Source organism: Oncorhynchus kisutch, linkage group LG14 (assembly GCF_002021735.2).
Source record: "Oncorhynchus kisutch isolate 150728-3 linkage group LG14, Okis_V2, whole genome shotgun sequence".
NCBI classification, from domain to species: Eukaryota; Metazoa; Chordata; class Actinopteri; order Salmoniformes; family Salmonidae; genus Oncorhynchus; species Oncorhynchus kisutch.
In genome coordinates, this window is record NC_034187.2 from 60,480,423 (window position 1) to 60,502,522 (window position 22,100).

The window sequence follows — 22,100 nt, forward strand, 5'->3', positions numbered from 1 at the left end:
CTCATGGATACCATTTTTATGTCTGTGTCCAGTATGAAGGAAATTAGAGGTAGTTTTACGAGCCAATGCTAACTAGCATTACCCACAGACTTCCAGTCATCTTTTAGCATGCAACAACATCTATTTACTCTTGCCAGCAAGTATGAATTATAGACCAACCAGGGCTTTCTGTAAGGCAAGAATCTCGGATTGCAGCTCTATCTTAGCCTGGTCAACAGTTGGAAATGGTGTAAGTGTCATTTGCATAAAGTTGTATACACTTGTACATGTTTGAAATAGGACTGATATAAGCACCCACAAATAATTTATCGAAGGCCCTATGCAGCAAAGGAAGCATGACTTTTTAACATGGGATCCCATGAAGTAAGACATATGGGAAAAAGTGAGGACTTGGCCATAGTCACTGGTCTGAACCAGGGATGGGCAGCTTTGATGGAGGTGGGGGTACAACAATTGGAGGAGCCACAGTGGCTCATGGGTCTGCGGGCCTACAGTACCAGTCAGTTTGGACACACCTACTCAAGGTATTTCCTTTATTTTTTTTCTTCATTGTAGAATAATAATGAAGACGACTATGAAGTAACACAGAATCATGTAACCAAAGTTTTTTTTAAACAAATCAAAATATATTTTAGATTCTTCAAAGTAGCCACCGTTTGTCTTGATGACAGCTTTGTACACACTTGACATTCTCTCAACCAGCTTGATGAGGATTAGTCTTAAAGGAGTTCCTTCATATGCTGAGCACTTCTTGTCTGCTTTTCCTTCACCCCAACTCATAAATCAATCAAATGTATTGATGAAGCCCTTTGTACATCAGCCGATGTCACAAAGCGCTACACAGAAACCCAGCCTAAAACCCCAAACAGCAAGCAATGCCGATGTAGAAGCACGGTGGCTAGTAAAAACTCCCTAATAAAGGAAGAAACCTAGAGAGGAGCCAGGCTCTGAGGGGGGGACCAGTCCTCTTCTGGCTATGCCAGGTTGAGATCATAACAGTACATGGCCAAGATGTTCAAACGGTCATAGATGACCAGCAGGGTCAAATAATAATAATTAGAATCATCACAGTGGTTGTAGAGGGTGCAGCAGTTCAGCACCTCGGGAGTAAATGTCAGTTGACTTTTCATAGCCAATCATTCAGAGTTGGAGACAGCAGGTGCGGTCGAGAGAGAGAGTCGAAAACAGCAGATCCAGGACAAGGTAGCACGTCTGGTGAACAGGTCAGTGTTCCATAGTCGCTGGCAGAACAGTTGAAACTGGAGCAGCAGCACGACCAGGTGGACTGGGGACAGCAAGGAGTCATCAGGCCAGGTAGTCCTGAGGCATGGTCCTAGGGCTCAGGTCCACAGAAAGGAGACAATTAGAGAGAGCTTACTTATATTCACACAGGACACCGGATAAGACAGAAGAAATACTCCAGATAAAACAGACTGACCTTAACACCCCCCCCCGACTGGTACTGACTGGTACTGTAGGCCCGCAGACCCATGAGCCACTGTGCCTCATAACGCAACGTTTCCTATTCATGAAAATCGCAAATGAAATGAAATAAATATATTGAAACACAAGCTTAGCCTTTTGTTAACAACACTGTCATCTCAGATTTTCAAAATATGCGTTACAGCCAACGCTAGACAAGCATTTGTAAGTTTAGCATGGCATAATGCTATGCTAGGCTGTGCTGGCAGCAGGCAACATTTTCACAAAAATAAGAAAAGCAACCAAATTAAATAATTTACCTTTGAAGAACTTCAGATGCTTTCACTCAGGAGACTCCCAGTTAGATAGCAAATGTTCATTTTTTCCCAAAATAATATTTTTGTCGGCGAAAAACGTTTGTTCATCCTGCTTGGCTGAGAAATCGACCGAAAATACTTCAACTATAACGCCAAACTTTTTTCAAAATTTGCTCCATAATATCGACAGAAACACGGCAAACGTTGTTTAGGATCCATCCTCAAAGTGTTTTTAACATATGTAATAATATATCCGTGGAGGCAGTTGGTTTCTCATAAGAAACTATTGGAAAAATGGCTACCTCAGTATTTTACGTAACGTTTTCTCCAGGAGACACAATGTGTCCACTCCTCCTATATGGTCTCTTACAGCCATTCTCCAATGGAAATGCCTAAAAAGACGTCACAATGCTGCAGACACCTTGGGGAAAACGTAAGCTGACTCCTAGCTCCTTCACAGCCATATAAGGAGTCATTGGCATGAGGCTGTTTCAAAAAATGCGGCACTTCCTGGTTGGATTTATCTGGGTTTCGCCTGTAACATCAGTTCTGTGGCACTCAGACAATATCTTTGCAGTTTTGGAAACGTCAGTGTTTTCTTTCTAAAGCTGTCAATTATATGCATAGTCGAGCATCTTTTCGTGACAAAATATCTTGATTAAAACGGGAACGTTTTTCATCCAAAAATTTAAATAGCGCCCCCATATCCAAGAAGTTAATTGAAATGCGTTCCAGGTGACTACCTCATGAAGCTGGTTGAGAGAATGCCTAGATTGCAAAGCTGTCTATGCAAAGGGTGGCTACTTTGAAGAGTCTCAAATACAAAATATATTTTGATTTGTTTAATACTTTTTTGGTTACTACATAATTCCATGTGTTATGTCATAGTTTTGATGTCTTCACTTCTATTCTACAATGTAGAAAATAGGAAAAATAAAGAAACCCTTGAATGAGTAGGTGGTTTAACTTTTGACTGGTCCTGTAAATGCAGGCTGCCAGTTGACCATCCCTGGTTTAAACCTAGTCAGTTTGTCGTTGTTGGACTGGAAGTGAAAGCACATAGGCGCAACGATGACAGACAAAAGGGGAAACGCGTACACATCACGGGGGTATAAATCTGAAGGATCTGTTTAGAACTTCCCCTCATATGATGAGGATGTCCAGTGGGATGAGAGGATGTCCAGTGGGATGAGAGGATGTCCAGTGGGATGAGAGGATGTCCAGTGGGATGAGAGGATGGAGCTAGATGAAACTTGGCCAACATTCTGCTAAAAATGTTTAAGAGTGCAAGGGTGAATTGAGTTATTGTGCACGTCAGACTTTGCATTCCCTAATGAAAATATGCAAATACATGCTACATCATGCCAATAGGCTCATTCTAGGCTCTTCCCACCTCTTTGCTTGTTCTTCCCAATGTGCTTCATTTGCTCCAATTGGAAACGATGCCGGTTGATACTTCTTGGGTTAGTTACCACTATCTTTGACAATTTGTGTTTGGTCTCGCTATCTTCTGTTAATTGATTGGATGTCTTTCTCTGATGCACCCTTTGAGTTTCTCCCTCCATTGTGCTTCCCAGAGTGTGTGAAATGTAGTGTCACATGCTGCTGACAGTGTGCAATATTAAGTATTGTGTGTTTTAGTTTGACAAATATCCAAAGTCTAATATTGAGTATTGGCGTATTACCACCGCGTTACATTTTTTGTATCCTAAGTTTCAATACCAAATTAATTCCTAGATGATACATTACATCTAACATGTGCGCGTTTGTTCCAGGGGCATGAAGGTGATTGAGAACAGGGCCCTGAAGGATGAGGAGAAGATGGAGCTACAGGAGATCCAGCTGAAAGAGGCCAAGCACATTGCTGAGGAGGCTGACCGCAAGTACGAGGAGGTGAGGATATCTCTCACACACACACACACGCACGCAATGCTTTAGTACTACCTCATATGCACGCACACACGGACACAATGAGGTTACATCGAGACACAAGTGGATGAGGTCATCATGGCATACTTTCTTCTCACGTGAGGCTGTAAGCTCACTAGTATAGTTTTTCCCTAGATGTACCCAATTTATATCCACAGTGGGCATCTTTACTCACACTTCACCTGTTCACCATCTGCGCACATCTTGCGAGCAATTGTTTCCATCTGCCATCTTGTGCAACTGGCAGTAAATAATTGTGTGTGTGCATCTACAGGTGGCTCGTAAGCTGCTGATCATCGAGGGGGATCACGAGCGCACGGAGGAGAGGGCAGAGCTTGCTGAGGCGTGAGTGGCCACGTGATTGAACTGCACAATAGTTACACATACACACGCATACACAGAACTACACTAGTGGTACGTAATATCACTTATTCCACACAGCCGAATAGGATTTTGTCAAATAATTTAGTTATACTGATGTTTTCCTCCAAATTAATGTAGATCTAACACACACACAATACTGCATCAATTTGACATGTACAGCATTGTAGCTCTGTATTAAACATACTCTGGTCACACAACTACAGAACTACACGATGCAGAATGCAAACATATATCTTGATGTCTCATTTGGAATATATTTGAACAATTCCCGGTCTACATCACTATACCAGGCCAGTCATGTATTAGGGGTTCAAGCAGCAAATCTAGGCCACATCCTCTCATGCAGTGCTGTGCCAGTTGGTCACGCTATAACAAGCTATTGAAGATGACAACTTTTAAAGTTCATACCCCTCTATCATCTCAAACATGGCTGCTACTGACCAATGAACATTCAAGTGCTCTTGACCTGGCACATAAATGCATATAAATCAGACACATTATTCATATTGTAAAAACTTGATAGACATGTTCCAAACACTGTCGACTCAATGTGAGCACGTTTAAATCGACCACGCGGAGGCGCTATAACGGCACTTCTTTATTTCTCTTGATCTGACTACCTTGATTGCACTTGACCTGAGGAAATTTGGCACACTCAGGGATGAGTCTAGCTAACCTGTAGAGTATAGTTCTTTGGCCGCATGGTTGCATTGTTGGACAGGGAAAAACAAGCTCATTGGCTTATAGCGGCCATATTGTTTGAGCGAGAGCCTTGGAAAACCTAGCGTTTTCAATATGTATCCATTGATGCTATATACCAAGTTTGGTGCTGAGCGGTTCTGGAGAAGACCACATTAATACAAATGTTCAAAAATCATACAACATCCAAAGAATTTTGTGTGATCTGTTGAGTTCTGATATTTGGCAAGCGTGGTAAGGAGTACAGAAGTGGCAAATCCTATGGCGATCTGTCCAATTTGTTCTGATGGTGACATTGTGGGGCCGTAGTTTGAGCCCTGCTATGGCTGCTTGACGCTATATTTAAATACAAATACTGCTTGGAGTTTGCACTTTTGTGTCTGTTCCATAGTATTGGACCAACAAAATCAAGCACAGCTCAAGTTTTTAAAATTATTTGATACGGCTCTGCATTATAGCAGTCCCACTTCCGGTATCATCCTAAACTGGCCCCATCCTCACTGTTCCCATGGCCATGAGAATAAACTTGTGTGTTTGCATAACAATGGTTCTGCATCCTAATTAATAAATGCCCTCCTCCCCCATCTGTCCGTCTCTGCATGTTTCTGGGGGTCCGACCTAAATTCAACGCATGACCCACCCCCCACCCTCCATACGCCCCCTGCACCGCATGTGTATGACTCCGCCCCCTCCCTGCACTAACAGCAAAGCCAGGGCCCTGGAGGAGGAGCTGAGAGGTTTCGACCAATCGCTGAAGTCCCTGCAGGCCTCTGAAGACCAGGTATTGTGTGTTTGTCGGAGTGAATTCATACCCCTCAATTTATTCCAAATTTAGTTTTTGTCTAAATTCCAAAATGATTAAACTTTTTTTCTCTTGCCTTCTCTTACACACACACTACCCCATAATGCAAAGTGAAAATGTGCTTTTAAAAATTAAATACAATTAATTTACATAAGTATTCACATCCCTGAGTTACATGTTAGAATTACCTTTGGTAGCGATTACGGAGCTTGTACAATATTGTACAAAATTGTACAATTGTACAACAATACAACAATTGGATTGTACAATATTTGCACATTATTATAAATTCTTTAAACTCCGTCAAGTTGGTGGTTGATCATTGCTAGACACATTTTGAAGCCTTGCCATAGATTTTCAAGCAGATTTAGGTCATACCTGTAACTAGGCCACTCAGGAACATGCACTGTCTTGGTAAGCAACTCCAGTGTATGTTTGCCTTTTGATTTAGGTTGTCCTGCTCAAAGGTGAATTTCTCTCTGTCTTTTGGAAGGCAGACAGAACCAGGTTCTTTTCTTCTAGGATTTTGCCTGTGCTTAGCTACAACTCCCGTACGGGTTCGGGAGAGACCAAGGTTGAAAGTCATGCGTTCTCCGATACACAACCCAACCAAGCCGCACTGCTTCTTAACACAGCGCCTTCTAACCCGGAAGCCAGCCGCACCAATGTGTCGGAGGAAACACCATGCACCTGGCAACCTTGGTTAGCGTGCACTGCGCCCGGCCCGCCACAGGAGTCTCTTGTGCGCGATGAGACAAGGATTTCCATACCGGCCTAACCCGGACAACGCTAGGCCAATTGTGCGTCGCTCCACGGACCTCCACGGTCGCGGCCGGTTACGACAGAGCCTGGGCACGAACCCAGAGTCTCTGGTGGCACAGCTGGCGCTGCAGTATAGCACCCTTAACCACTGAGCCACCCGGGAGGCTGATATTTCATTTATTTGAGGCTAAATTGTTTTTTTTAATGTTTTATATTAGGTTAAAATAAGTGTTAATTCAGTATTGTTGTAATTGTCATTATTACACAAAAAAAATATAAAAACAAAATCGGCCGATTAATCGGTATCGGCTTTTTTGGTCCTCCAATTGGTATCGGCATTGAAAAATCATAATCGGTCGACCTCTAATTGATACACCATCTAAAGTGTAATAACTTCACCATGCTTTAAGGTGTAGTCTGCTTTTTTTTTTTTTACTCATCTTCCAATAGGTTCCATTTTCAAGGCATTAGAAAACCTCCCTGGTCTTTGGTTGAATCTGTTTTGAAACTCACTGCTCAAATGAGGGACCTTTAAAGATAATTGTATGTGTGGGAAACAGATAATGTAGTCATTCAAAAATCATGTTACACTATTGCACACAGCAAGTCCATGCAGCTTATGTGATGTGTTAAGCACATTTTTACTCCTGAAATGATTTAGGCTTGCCATAAACAAAGGGGTTGAATACTTATTGACAAGATATTTCAGCTTTTCATTTTGTATTAATAGGTACACATTTATACAAACATAATTGCACTTTGACATGGGCTATTGTGTGTAGGCCAGTGTCACAATCTCAATTTGATTAATTTAAAATCGGGCTGTAACAACAAAATGTGAAAATCAAGGGGTGTGAATACTTTCTGAAGGCAGTGTATGTGTGTAAATGCCTATGTCTGTATGTACTGAAAAGGAGGGGTGTGTGTGTGAATAGGGTGTCTGTCCACTGTGTCTGAAAAAATGCTTTGGCGATAAAATTTAACTTACAAAGACAAATATGATTGTTCATGTTCTGAATCATTCAGTGGGGTATTTCTAACATATCATTGACATTATATCCAATAAGTCAGATTTCGTAACCTAATGCAACTGATAATCAGTACAGAGCTCTGTTGACATAACGTGCAGGTTTATCAACATTTTAGTATTCTACATTTTGGTTGTCATCAGTTGTTTCCGCGGGTTGCAAAACTAGCATGACACGAGCTGAATTAAATGTAAAAGGCTTTGAAAATAAAGCTCAGTGCTCCGTTGACATTTCAGAGACGCTTGTTTTTGAAAATAACAGGGAATTAGGAATTAATATAAAAAGCATATACATGTCATGTCTCATCTATATCCATCTTACCTCTACTGTTTTATGTCCTGCAGATTTGAGAAGAAAGATTAGTTTAAGGGGGAAAGTGAGCCTGTGAGGCAACCAGTAGCTTTAATTCATGCACAGAATCCAGCCTAGCTGACGCAATGCTGTTTTCCTTATATATTTTTACCACTTTTTTAAAAACCTGGCCTCCATTGATTTGGTCACCCTAATTCTGGCCATAGACATGAGTTTTGGCCATTTGGTGTTTTTTTAAGAGGATTATAGAACTTTTTTTTTACCCATTTGTGAAAATCATGTGTTTTTTGATTGGACACCCCACTGTGTGTGGTGAGTGTGCCTACACTTCATGGTGTGTAAGCGAAATGCATGTATGAGCGTGTTCATGCTCAACTGACTGCTTTAGTATAATCTACCATTGGTCTAACATCAGGCTTGAGATTTATGGATGTAGGACCTATTTATTGTTAAATCTCAAAAGGTGTACATAGAAAGTCTCTCTCTGTGAGTGTGTGTGTGTGGAGGATGGGAAAGAAGTCATCAGAATAATGGCCTCAGGACAAACGGGTGGTCCTCTTTGGATGACTCCCGGACCTGCAGACTCCAACCTCTACTTCTCTTTCCATATCTTTTCAGTATCTGCCTCGTCTCTCCTTGACTCGCGCTTGCCTCCCTTTCTCTTCCCTACTCTTTTCTCAACTTGTGTTTGCATGAAATCCAGTGTGCATGTTAAGGAAGTGGCATTCTACTGCTTTAAAATCGATGGGAGTTCCGGTTGTGTTTAGTAGGATAGCTTCACCCAGTTTCTATGTCAACTCATCCAATAAGAAATGCTTGCTTTAGTTTTCTGTTGCAAAATGTTTTGCTATGGTGTGCCCTACTGAAAATAACACAGAATTGACCCATGAGAACTTGAGCATGCACAACTCACTTTTTTTTTAATGCCCTTAAGGACATCTCCAGCCTAAAACATGCCATTCTAACGACAGTGAACATTACTCGTATAGCTTGTCTTTCATTGAGGCTGTTGCTTAAACTGATTTCCTGTTGTGAGGTAGGCACACTATATAATATGGAGATTTGGTAGTGTCAAGGGTCTGTAACCGCTGTGGTGTGGTTAGCTTCATGTCTTTTCTGACATAAGGCACTCATTCTTCATGTTTCCTAATTATCTACTCCTCCCGAGACCATTTGTCATCTCTCAACATCAATTATCTTAAACTGTATTGCCAATGTTTTCACACTGCTACTCTTTCCTCCTTTTCACTGCTCCGCCCTCGTTGCCATCTCTCCTTGTCTTCTGATTCTCTTGAAACAAACTCAATGGCGACCTCTCCTCAAATCCAGTAAATGTGCTGAACTGGAGGAGGAGCTGAAAAACGTCACCAATAACCTTAAGTCCCTGGAGGCCCAGGCAGAGAAGGTAGCGTGTCTGTGTGTTGGTATTTTACCTGGTTGTGTAAACCTCAGATGAATCTAGCATGTACCTGTGGGCATGTTTTTGTCTGACTGTTTACATCTCTGAGGAAGCGATTTAGTAAGTATTGTGCGTTGACAATTTTTCTTTGCACGTGGTGGTGGGGTGGGGGGGGGGGGGGGGTTGTGTGTGTGTGTGTGTGTGGTGTGTACGTAGGGTTAGAGTTAGTACCTGTATCTGTGTGCAGCATGTGTATTTGAGTGCAGCTGCTGTATTCACCCTACACCAGAGGTTCTGTATTGACTCTGCCTTGAACAACATTGCCTGTGTGTGTAGTTCATATCCTGATGCCTCAGGCATTTAACCTTGGGTTACTTGGTCAGTGTAGTTAATTTCCCTTTGGCATTTACCCCCATTCCAGTCTTGAATACCTCCTACCTCTCCCAGACATCCATTCTTGTCATCAATGCCCTTTACAGCCTATGTTTATAATTCCTAGAAAGGTCACACTTACATGATTAATTGAGCATTTAATCTCCATATTTCTGATTGGACCGAAGGCCTGCATGGACAAACACCCCCATACTAAGTTAAGGGTTTGGTCTAATATAACATAGAGAACGTTACTTTTAATGAATTGTTCCTTTGCACCCACTTTGTAATTGTTATCCTCCAATGACCCTGCAGTGGAATACAGATGAACACTTCCAGAGCTATGTTCAATAGGCACCAAACAGGAGAGACTAACAGGACTCATTTTCTGTTGCAGAAACATTTAACGGTTTCCAATGCGTGACCTAATGACCACAACCCAGGTTTATAATTCTTGCCTCTGTATTCCTGCAAATGCATGTCCAGATCTGCTCAGAGCAGATGCATAGTAAACATACCTACAAGTAAACTTTTTTCAGTGGAATAATGGTTAGATAAGTGGTATTCTACTTCCACCTTTTTATGGACAGTAGTGTTCTCGTGTTTCACCAGTGACTGATTTAGACCTGGGAAACCAATGGCCTTTCCTATGGGGCATAATGTTTAGAAGTTTGCCAAGTTAAATGTTTTGCGTAGGAATTATTCAAATTACTATCTACATTTATTTTGTTTGGTACATTTCTATTTTCAACATCCTGAACGTTTTACACCTCGATTACTCATCAGATGTTTTTTTTTTTCTTCAAGCCAATCAGTGATGATTGGGCAATTGAGACACTGCGGTCCAACCGTATTCAAGGCCCCACCCAGAATTGCAATCTCAGCAAGAATTCTGGTATCTCTAGAGCTGTAGACAGATGGATTAATTTAACCTCTGAAGGAGCCAAGTCACACATGTACTGTTGACTTCACTGGGATTGCCCTTGATATTGTTCTATTTGTTGAACTAATTTGGCATGCATTATCATGGCATGTTTTTAGGAATCATTCTATTGCAGCATCAACGAACTGGTCTTTTACATGAGATTGAGTTCATGTCAGTTATTTTATGTTTTGGTGTTTGGGCGCTCTGCTTTGAACTGACAGTCCTCTCTTCTACTACAGTACTCCCAGAAGGAGGACAAGTATGAGGAAGAGATCAAGATCCTGACTGACAAGCTCAAAGAGGTAAGTGGATAACCTGTAGAACAGGGATCATCAAGTAGATTCAGACGTGAGCCTATTTATTATTTTATAAGAAAAATGAGCCGACGGTAAGGGGGCCAGAACATAATTACAAATAATTAGTACTTTGCAAGTTGAGCTCAAGAATCCCCAACAGATGTAATATTTGACTAAAACATGATAATTTCAAACCTTGCTTACATTTGTATAGGATCACATACAGTGAGCTCCAAGTATTGGGACTGTGACCGACAAAAATATCATCCCCGCCAAAATGCTAACCTTCCCTGTTATGCTAACCTCTCACCATTACAATGTCTTGGGATTACGATATTTGTGCGTTCAACCTTCACTCATCATTATTCACAATTTTATTCAGGACTATCTGTGATCATGAGTGTGACACTCAAATTACACACTACATTTACCACAAAATAATCTAAAATGCATCACAAACAAATGGCAAATGCTTTCAACAAGTTTGTAGACTCACATGCTTGATGCAATCATTGCGTGCTAGGTATATGGGACGAATGTGAATTTGTCCCAATATTTCTTTATTCACAAAGTCAGGTTAGTTTGGTTTTAATTCCTTTTGTAGTCTACAAGTTAACCTATTTAGTCTAGGTCATCAAGGTTTCAGTAGTTTCGTGATTGAATGCTTTGTTTTGACTTATTTTCTTAGGCTGAGACTCGTGCTGAGTTTGCTGAGAGGTCTGTGGCCAAGCTGGAAAAGACCATCGATGATCTGGAAGGTAGGATCCAGACGCTTTGCCTTGACGGTGCATTGGGATATACAGGAGGGGTCCTGTTCTGGCTTAATCAGTCTATTTTAGCATATATTACTTTCCCTTTGGCAGCTTCCCTCATTCTCCTGTTTTTTCCCCTCCTGTTCTCCACTCTTTCTCTTTCCCTTCACTCTTTGGCTTCTCTGAACAGATGAGCTATATGCACAGAAACTCAAGTACAAGGCCATTAGTGAGGAGTTGGACCATGCCCTCAATGACATGACCTCCATGTAAATACGGGTTGACCGTGTGTGTGGTTGGCATGCAGGGCCTGTGGGGTTTGACTGAGAATCTAATATTCCACTGCACTGAAGTCAGGGGGCCAGGAAAAACACCTGACTCTCTATAGCACGTCACCTAACAGCCATGTAATGTTCACTTTTCTAAGGAGTTGGCATATGTGACAAACTACATCATGCAAAAGCAAAGCTTGAGTCATGCAACAAAATCTGCCAACCAACACTATTTATACTAATGGGTTTTTGTGATTGGAAAAAATATCTAAGTGTGATATGAGTGGTGTGACATTTAAAAGGTGGTTTGTGAAGTAATAGCTGAATTACTGAGTCACGGTCTCTCAACCCCTCTGTTTTCAGATAAATGTTGGGAAGCTCACTTCCTCACTCCCCTGTTGTGGTTTCAAGAATTTCGTCTCAGTCCTCCTGATGAACATCCATTTCGGTGGCGTGGTTCTCTCTCCCCCTTCCTTCCTGTCCATCTTCACTCATTCCTTACGTGGTTGTTAAATCTGCCCCCTTTGTGCTTTTCTTTTCACTCTTAGTCCTTTGCCTCACTTTCTCTCTCTCTCCCCCTCTCGGGCAACTATTTGTTTCTTTGGGTCACTATGCACTGTGCTCAAGCCTGCACTCTTTGTATTTCTCTATCTTGCCTTGTCCCATGTTTCACCCTGTTCTCTACATGTGATTCTATATAAATGTTGAACAAAGGGAGGAGGAAAAACCTGTCGGCTGTCTCTAACAATGTTTTTATTGGGGGGGGGGGCGCTAGGGTAGCTTCAAAGTGACATCACAAACACAATGGTTTCTGTTGCTCTTACCATGTTCATTGTTTTTCCACAAATAGTCATTGTAGAAATTGTACATTTTAATGAGCAGAGGGATTGGCAGTAGTGATGGTGCCTCCACAGTGGGGTTAGGCTAGAAATAAGAAAGCAACAGGGCAAAGCACAAGGTTTCATTAAACATGTGACAGTGGTATTTTTGCTCATTTACTCTTATCGAGAGCCGCTGCAACAAGTTCATTCAAACAAGATGTCACATAATTGATAGGGTTTGTTTACACATACAACTAGATGAGCCACAATGGTGCACGAGCAGTACAACAAAAACTGAATAGAAGTGCAGCTTACATGAAATATGAACATGCTTGAAAAATAAACTCATTCAAATTTCAATACGAAGATCCACCCCATCAACTGTCTGACAGCCTAACTTGGGTTTGGGCTCGTTCTGTGTTGCATCTGATCTCCTGTAGTTGCCTGTATTGTACTTGCTCCGGGTTATCTTGGTGGAGTGGGTTTGCAAAATTCTATGATGTCACGCAATTTATAAACTGGTCAGGTAAGATGGATAGATTTAGGTCGAGCACTAATTTAGTCCTGGCTTGCAGTCGGCGTTCCAATTAATCCCATTGGGGTTGAGGTCAGGGCTCTGTGCAGGCCAGTCAAGTTCTTCCACACCGATTTCAACAAACCATTTCTGTATGGACCTCACTTTCTGCACAGGGACATATTTGTATTTATTATGGATTCCCATTAGCTACTGTCAGAGCAGCAGCTACTCTTCATTGGGTACAGCAAAATGAAGGCAGTTTATACAATTTTAAAAACATTACAATACATTCCCAGATTTCACAACACTCAGGCCCCATTGTCATGCTGAAACAGGAAAGGGCCTTCCCCAAACTCCAAACTGTTGTCACAAATTTGGAAGCACAGTATAGAATGTCATTGTATGCTGTAGCGTTAAGACTTACCTTGACTGGAACTGAGGGGCCTAGCCCGACCCATGAAAAACAGCCCCACACAATTATTCTTCCTCCGACAAACTTTAGTTGGCTCTGGATTCAGTCCGGTAACATTCTCCTGGCATCCGCCAAACCCAGATTTGTCTGTCGGACTGCCTGATAGTGAAGTGATTCCTCACTCCAGAGAATGTGTTTCTGCTACTCCAGAGTCCAATGGTGGCGAGCTTTATACCACTCCAGCCGAGGCTTGGCATTGCGCATGGTGATCTTAGGCTTGTGTGCAGTTTCTCTGCCGTGGAAACCCATTTAATGAAGCTCATGACGAACAGTTCTTGTGCTGATTTTGCTTCCAGAAGGCAGTTTGGAACTCTTTAGTGAGTGTTGCAACTGAGGACAGACAATTGACACGTTTCAGCACTCGGTGTGCCTGTTCTGTGAGTTTGTGTGGCCTACCACTTTGCGGCTAAGCCGTGATGTTTCCTTTTTACAATAACAGCACGTACACCATACAAAGTGCCTGAAATAGTTTTTTAGTGTCAAAATATTTATACCTTTCACTCAGCTTCATAGTTTCATAGTATGATAATGTCAGAAACATGACCAATAGTAGTAGGCTACATCAACTATAGCAGTAGGCCTACCTGTATGGGGAAAAACACACATTTAAATGGAACTGTAGTCTACCTCATTCATAATTTGGAGGTAGGTTGTAATCTATAGTATCAATGGGTTTTATAAACTTTTCACACATTCAAACCAGCTAATGAAGAGAAAGGCAGTTGCAGATAGTGTTAGTTGTATTAACTTTTGAGGCAGTGGGTAATGTAGAATAGACCCTTACCCGATATTCTGATTTGATAGGACAAAGTTGTCAATGGATATGCGTTTGTTCTGTCCTGCAAAGTACAGACAGCTAGCCAACTACTGTTCAATTCTTGATTTAATGAACAAGGCTAATTGACTGCAGATGGTTGTAGAATTTTACTGAACTTTTTTATTTTTGATGGCATGAGAAATATGGCTGTCCGTATAGGCTACTCGTATTGAACCCAAAGTCAATAGATTCCTGGCAGACGAGACGGTGCGCTTCTGATTCTGCTTTCACGCCCGCATCTGTTTACATCTCTGGTGTGGCAGGTAAAATGACTGCGCTCATGTCCTGTTCACGTCCTGTTCACGTCCTCTTCATGGTGTAGCTCCTCTGAAACAACCCCTCCTGAAAAGAATCCCATGAAATCGCACTTGTGCTTAATAGCCTACAGAGGTACGGAATGCAATAGTTGGAACGTATCGACCATGTCCTTAGTACAACAAAGGTGTAGCCTAAATACTTCGAGGGTGTTCATCGCAGATCAAGGAGGGGGCAGCCGACTGTACAGCAGCTACATAAAAATACATGTGCAGACATCTTTAGCCTAAAGAAAATCAGGTTTCCAGAAAATCCAGACCCGCAGCCACTCCGATTATAGAGATTTCAATTAGATTAGAAAAACTTGATTCCGATTTTAATATGACCACATTCCTGATTATGGTGATTAAAAAATATTATATTTGTAGTAAATTCACTTCAACTTAAGGATGCAGTGGTTGAATATTCAGGGGAATATCTTTGTTGCATGAGGAAAAACATGACAACTTTTCCCAGTGACTCTATCCTAGGCCGCGGTCAACTGGGCCAAATTGTGGCATGTTCAGATTGAAACTTTACGTAGAACAAACGTGCCTCTGACATGCAGAATAGGGGTCAGCTCTATTTATTACATTTCTTTCTGCTACGTTCCACAATTGCGTTAAAGGCCCAACACACCCTACTCAAACAGAGCGACAGAGCGTCGTATACAGTCACTCCCAGAATTTGTGCTACCATAAAAGTATGTACATATGCTCGGTCGCTGCGTTTGCCTGAAGTGTGTAGCGGCCTTTTGCTGAATGTGGTCCTATAGTGTCCATGTTGCTCAGGTATTCCCTTCCTCAGTGTACACATCCCTTTTTCCAGATGTATTTTACACTTCCTACACTGCTTTAGTGGGCTTCCAACGAGTGGTCACTCAAAGTATTCCTTTGGGCTGGGCGATTATGGCATATTAACTTGTGAGCTATATCTGGATTTTTAAATATGTTTTCTGTAATTAAGCTTTGTACAATTTGAAACCGTTAGCAATGATCTAATGAATTCAGGGCTTTAGATTATACCTAGGCTAAATGTCAGCCTTCCACAACCATAAGACCCATTCATTTAATTATTTTATCAAAATACACTGCTCAAAAAAATAAAGGGAACACTTAAACAACACAATGTAACTCCAAGTCAATCACACTTCTGTGAAATCAAACTGTCCACTTAGGAAGCAACACTGACAATACATTTCACATGCTGTTGTGCAAATGGAATAGACAACAGGTGGAAATTATAGGCAATTAGCAAGACACCCCCAATAAAGGAGTGGTTCTGCAGGTGGTGACCACAGACCTTCTCAGTTCCTATGCTTCCTGGCTGATGTTTTGGTCACTTTTGAATGCTGGCGTTGCTTTCACTCTAGTGGTAGCATGAGACGGAGTCCACAACCCACACAAGTGGCTCGGGTAGTGCAGCTCATCCAGGATGGCACATCAATGTGAGCTGTGGCAAGAAGGTTTGCTGCGTCTGTCAGCGTAGTGTCCAGAGCATGGAGGCGCTACCAGGAGACAGGCCAGTACATCAGGAGACGTGGAGGAGGCCGTAGGAGGGCAACAACCCAGCAGCAGGACCGCTACCTCCGCCTTTGTGCAAGGAGGAGCACGAGGAGCACTGCCAGAGCCCTGTAAAATGACCTCCAGCAGGCCACAAATGTGCATGTGTCTGCTCAAACGGTCAAACAGACTCCATGAGGGTGGTATGAGGGCCCGACGTCCACAGGTGGGGGTTGGCAAATTCAACACTGGCGCCCTGTGCTCTTCACAGATGAAAGCAGGGTCACACTGAGCACATGTGACAGTCTGGAGACGCCGTGGAGAACGTTCTGCTGCCTGCAACATCCTCCAGCAGGACCGGTTTGGCGGTGGGTCAGTCATGGTGTGGGGTGGCATTTCTTTGGGGGGCAGCACAATCCTCGCCAGAGGTAGCCTGACTGCCATTAGGTACCGAGATGAGATCCTCAGACCCCTTGTGAGACCATATGCTGGTGCGGTTGGCCCTGGGTTCCTCCTAATGCAAGACTATGCTAGACCTCATGTGGCTGGAGTGTGTCAGCAGTTCCTGCAAGAGGAAGGCATTGATGCTATGGACTGGCACACCCGTTCCCCAGACCTGAATCCAATAGAGCACATCTGGAACATCATGTCTCGCTCCATCCACCAACGCCACGTTGCACCACACTGTCCAGGACTTGGCGTATGCTTTAGTCCAGGTCTGGGAGGAGATGCCTCAGGAGACCCTCCGCCACCTCATCAGGAGCATGCCCAGGTGTTTTAGGGAGGTCATACAGGCACGTGGAGGCCACACACACTACTGAGTTGTTGTTTGACTTGTTTTAAGGACATTACATCAAAGTTAGATCAGCTTGTAGATGATTTTTGTGTGACTTTGTTGTCAGCACATTCAACTATGTAAAGAAAAAAGTATTTAAGAATATTTCATTCATTCAGATCTAGGATGTGTTATTTTAGTGTTCCCTTTATTTTTTTGAGCAGTGTAGTTTAACCTGCTTTTCGGCAATAACTCTTTCTGGCTTTCTCGTCAGTTCATAATGCACATTCACTAATGATGACAACTAAACTCCTTGTCGCAGGTATTACAGAAAATGTAACGCGGCTCCATCTCTCAAGCACAAGCCCACGTGCTAGCTCCTTGTCAAGTTTAGCTAACTTGGATATATTTGCTAGCTAACAAGGTAGAACAGTTGCATTGTGAACACACCCTTCTACCTCCAACTGTTTGAACAACATGCTAGCCTGCCCACTATGTTCAGATGTTGAAATCAAGTGGCCTTTCCATATTTCTCAGCTCTGTAGTGCTAGGGCAAAAGAACGACACATCATGGTCCACAGGACCGAGTTTGGGGAAACACTGCCCTAGTGGTTGACCTAGTAAGTCTGCCCTTTTGTGGCAATTTTTTCTTCATCTTCCCTCTACTCCATGCTCAGGTAATGTGACCTTTTCTGTACTCTGCATATTTGTATTATTCATTCTGTTTACTATGCTCCACTATTTTCCCTTTACATCCACTTGATTGTTTTACTGTCTACACTTTTTTTAATAGCAGTGTTGCTCAATGCGTATCCCAGGGACCCACTAAATGCTGGGTTTTGGATATTTATACTGCTTTTACACAGGCAGCCCAATTGATATATTTATCATCATTAATTGGTCTAATGACCAATCATAAGCTCAAACATATTTGATGTGTAAAGATCTGATGTGATTGGTAAAAAGACTAGTGAAAGAATTGGACTGTCTTTGTAAATGCAGCTTTTGTTTATCTGCCTGGTTCATGAATACAAGTTAAGCCGCTGAATAGGGTTGCAAAGTTACTGGTCATTTACCAAAGTTACCGGACTCCAGTTTGGTAATTAACAGGTAACAGGTATTAACAGGTTGCTTGAATGTGGCTAGCATGACTGCCTATGGTAACTTTTTAGTAAGTTATACTTTTGAAGTGTGTGTATACCTTTGTATATACAAGTTTCTAGTGACTAGACCAAGGTTCAAGAGAAAATAGCTAAAGTAATGAAGAAAGCATCTAATCAACAATGGCATTATTTCAAATAACTCTGCAACTGTTCCAACTATAAAGTAATATTTTTAGATTGTGTGGCCTTATCACATAAAATAAGAGACCCAGAGATAATTAGTTACATGATCATCTGAAGTACTCAAAGACCACCTAGTTATCGTCTGATAAAATAATGGGAAAGTTGCCAACATTCTGGTAATTTACTGGTAAACTTAAAGTTTCCAGTAATACCTTCCTTTTGCAACCCTACCACTGAGGATTGCTCATTTTAGAAATGTTGAGTTATATTTTTAGAGGGTAACATTACCCAAACCCTCATTCATATTGGGCAAAAACATAATTGCAATAGGAAACCGTCGCGACGGTTAGAAAACAGGTTTAAGTAATTATTGGGGTTATAGTCAGTTGTCATAAACTGACAACGGCTGATTATGGCAGTGTTCTGTAGCCCTTAAAACAGAGAGCTCCATTAGTGGTACCTAGGGATTCTTGGCGTGTTACCCAGACGAATAATACATGCTTAATCTCTCCCTCTCCAGAGAGACTGGCCAATGCCAAGGAGGAGAATCTCAAGATCCATGCCACCCTGGACCAGACCCTGCAGGACCTCAACAGCTTCTGAGAACCCCCCCCTCCCACTTCTCTCTTTCTGTCTCTCCTTTCTCCTCACTCTGTTGTTGGGGATTTACCCTTGTGATGCTGAAGCATGCCAAAACCACTATTTACTATGACACCTTTATTCTCAACAGCTTTGATTGTTCTTGTTACAGAGCACATCAATGTGACACATTGTGGAAGGGCTTGCCTTTATCCATTGGAATGGTCTTTAATAGGGACACTCTGTAATATTTATGTGGTCTACAATGCCATCTTCTCCTTGCTTGAATGTGGCTAGCATGACTGCCTTTAAGGATTCCTTGCCAAGTTAACGAGAACACGGTCAGTCATCTCACCCATAGAATATCACATTTTGGTTTCTATCCATTCAAGATCAACCATAGAAAATGGGGAAACGGTGCACATGCTTTTTCTAGCCTTTTACTACATAGGATTATTCACTTCTGACTTCAGTCCTGCCGTTGTATTCCATGGACTGGTTCTGTTTTCTTCTGTATCACCTTCCTTTAATGACTAAACCCTCAAAGTTCACAAATCTGAAAGTGCTGAAGTGGTAAGCGAGATTGAAGAAGCTCCACTTGGTCTATCAGAGGGCTGGGCCATCACTACGTTGCTTTGGCCTTTGCAATCCTTTATGATTAGTAGACACCAAAAAAGATTAGGGGATAGGGTCCATAATGGAACTAGGCTTCTTTCCGTCCTTATATACAGTATATCCCTTTTATCCCGCCCTTTGCCTACTTTACACCAATATAGTCTGGGACAAAAAACACATTGGGTGGTCTGAATTTGATGATGTCCAAGCGGTATCATGCAACCAAGTTAGTTGTTTTTGTGTTTTTCATATTCCTTGGGGATATGCATAATTTGTTTATGATATTTTGCCTAATGTATGTGTTTTCTCCTACTGAAACCATAGCCACAATCAAAAAACAGTGCTGCACTTGTATGACACTAATTATTCGGCCTCAACTCTCCAATTCTGAACTTTTTTAAGCGAATTGGTCTTTTGACCTATTACATCATATTTTCCAGAGGTTATTGGTCAAATTATATCAGAATTGGGCTGCCTGTTAATGCAGCCTTTAGTTTGAGAAGTTTATAGTGAGGTTGTTGGGTTCACAAATCAATGGCTATCACTTTGCCAGTACCATGCCAATTATAGAAAATGGGTGGGGGATTTAAACCTATACTTTAAGTAGGATTTAAACTACAACACGTAAAATAATTCAACTCAATGTTTTAACTGGAAATTCACCAGAGATGTATAACCACTTTGTTTGTCTTGTTCCATTGTAATGATATTTTCTTTGTTGAATAAAGACCATGATTTTTACTGCCATACAAAACTCTGTCTCTGGATTTTCATATGAAGTTAAATTCTCCAAGTGCAATCTGATTGTTGTGTAGAATATTTTAGATTGCACAAGCCAGGGATGGGTCAATTCAGTCTGAGTTGCTTTATAATTAGCCCATTTTAAAAACGCACGTAAGGGATGCATGCATGAAATAGACACTAGTATAATTTCCATGTGTGCACAACCGCTCACTAGCAAACAGTAATGTACAGCTCCTACCTGGGAGGAAAAGTCATCATTAAATGATGAATCACATTTTTGTCTTTGTGTAGCATGTCTTCATACTGTATAGACATTTTTATTAAATGTTGAGTGGCTGACATTTATGTTCAGACCTTATTAAGTGAATTTGTATGAATGTCTGTATTTGTGTCTGTGTGCTTTGTCCATGTTTTGGTAACACTACTTGTATGTGTACACTCGGTTCATATCGAGTTTGTGCCTTGTGTGTGTGTGGGAGTCCTCAATGCTTTGTCCTTGCTGTACCGAGGCAGAAATCAGAAGAGCAGGTCGTTGTCAGTTTTCCAAGAAAGGCTGGCCTTAGCCGGCTCTACGTAAACAGGCAGGATCAGCTTGTGATTGGTACGCATCACCACAACATTGCAGGAGTCCGGCTTCTTAATGACCTCAAACCATCGGGGTAATCAATGGCTTGTTATTACTAGGGGGCAGAACAGATGGACATCAGTCAAATCCCCCATTCCAAATCTACCCCTGGTCCCTTCCACACTTTACCCTGAAGCCTAACGTGATTGTATGTTGCATACGTATATCCAAGGTACATACGTTAAGCCCTTTGGGGTAAGTCACGTGTCTTTAAATCAAATCAAATCAAATTTATTTATATAGCCCTTCGTACATCAGCTGATATCTCAAAGTGCTGTACAGAAACACAGCCTAAAACCCCAAACAGCAAGCAATGCAGGTGGAGAAGCACGGTGGCTAGGAAAAACTCCCTAGAAAGGCCAATACCTAGGAAGAAACCTAGAGAGGAACCAGGCTATGTGGGGTGGCCAGTCCTCTTCTGGCTGTGCCGGGTGGAGATTATAACAGAACATGGTCAAGATGTTCAATGTTCATAAATGACCAGCATGGTCGAATAATAATAAGGCAGAACAGTTGAAACTAGAGCAGCAGCACAGTCAGGTGGAAGTTGAAACTGGAGCAGCAGCATGGCCAGGTAGACTGGGGACAGCAAGGAGTCATCATGTCAGGTAGTCCTGGGGCATGGTCCTAGGGCTCAGGTCAGTTGAAACTGGAACAGCAGCATGGCCAGGTGGACTGGGGACAGCAAGGAGTCATCATGTCAGGTAGTCCTGGGGCATGGTCCTAGGGCTCAGGTCCTCCGAGAGAGAGAAAGAAAGAGAGAAGGAGAGAATTAGAGAACGCACACTTAGATTCACACAGGACACCGAATAGGACAGGAGAAGTACTCCAGATATAACAAACTGACCCCAGCCCCCCGACACATAAACTACTGCAGCATAAATACTGGAGGCTGAGACAGGAGGGGTCAGGAGACACTGTGGCCCCATCCGAGGACACCCCCGGACAGGGCCAAACAGGAAGGATATAACCCCACCCACTTTGCCAAAGCACAGCCCCCACACCACTAGAGGGATATCTTCAACCACCAACTTACCATCCTGAGACAAGGCTGAGTATAGCCCACAAAGATCTCCGCCACGGCACAACCCAAGGGGGGGGGGGGGCGCCAACCCAGACAGGATGACCACAACAGTGAATCAACCCACTCAGGTGACGCACCCCCTCCAGGGACAGCATGAGAGAGCCCCAGCAAGCCAGTGACTCAGCCCCTGTAATAGGGTTAGAGGCAGAGAATCCCAGTGGAAAGAGGGGAACCGGCCAGGCAGAGACAGCAAGGGCGGTTCGTTGCTCCAGAGCCTTTCCGTTCACCTTCCCACTCCTGGGCCAGACTACACTCAATCATATGACCCACTGAAGAGATGAGTCTTCAGTAAAGACTT

The 22,100-nt window shown here is 42.4% G+C and overlaps 1 protein-coding gene across 9 annotated transcripts in view; it reads left to right on the plus strand.

Annotated features, from left to right (window-relative positions):
- LOC109903558 (tropomyosin alpha-3 chain) overlaps nt 1–20,103 on the plus strand; it is a 34,808-nt gene extending 14,705 nt beyond the window's left edge. For 2 of the 9 annotated variants that reach the window (XM_020500335.2, XM_020500340.2), the window contains 7 exons: nt 3,515–3,632; nt 3,943–4,013; nt 5,457–5,532; nt 10,591–10,653; nt 11,336–11,405; nt 11,590–11,668; nt 12,035–12,403. In XM_020500335.2, coding sequence (XP_020355924.1) covers nt 3,515–3,632; nt 3,943–4,013; nt 5,457–5,532; nt 10,591–10,653; nt 11,336–11,405; nt 11,590–11,668; nt 12,035–12,038 — 481 coding nt within the window. In that variant the 3' untranslated portion in view covers nt 12,039–12,403. Of the gene's footprint in view, nt 1–3,514; nt 3,633–3,942; nt 4,014–5,456; nt 5,533–8,984; nt 9,061–10,590; nt 10,654–11,335; nt 11,406–11,589; nt 11,673–12,034; nt 12,404–18,675 lie in introns of those variants that run through there. The other 7 variants (XM_020500334.2, XM_020500339.2, XM_020500338.2 and 4 more) reach the window with 4 other exon arrangements.
- Nucleotides 20,104–22,100: the final 1,997 nt, after the last annotated feature.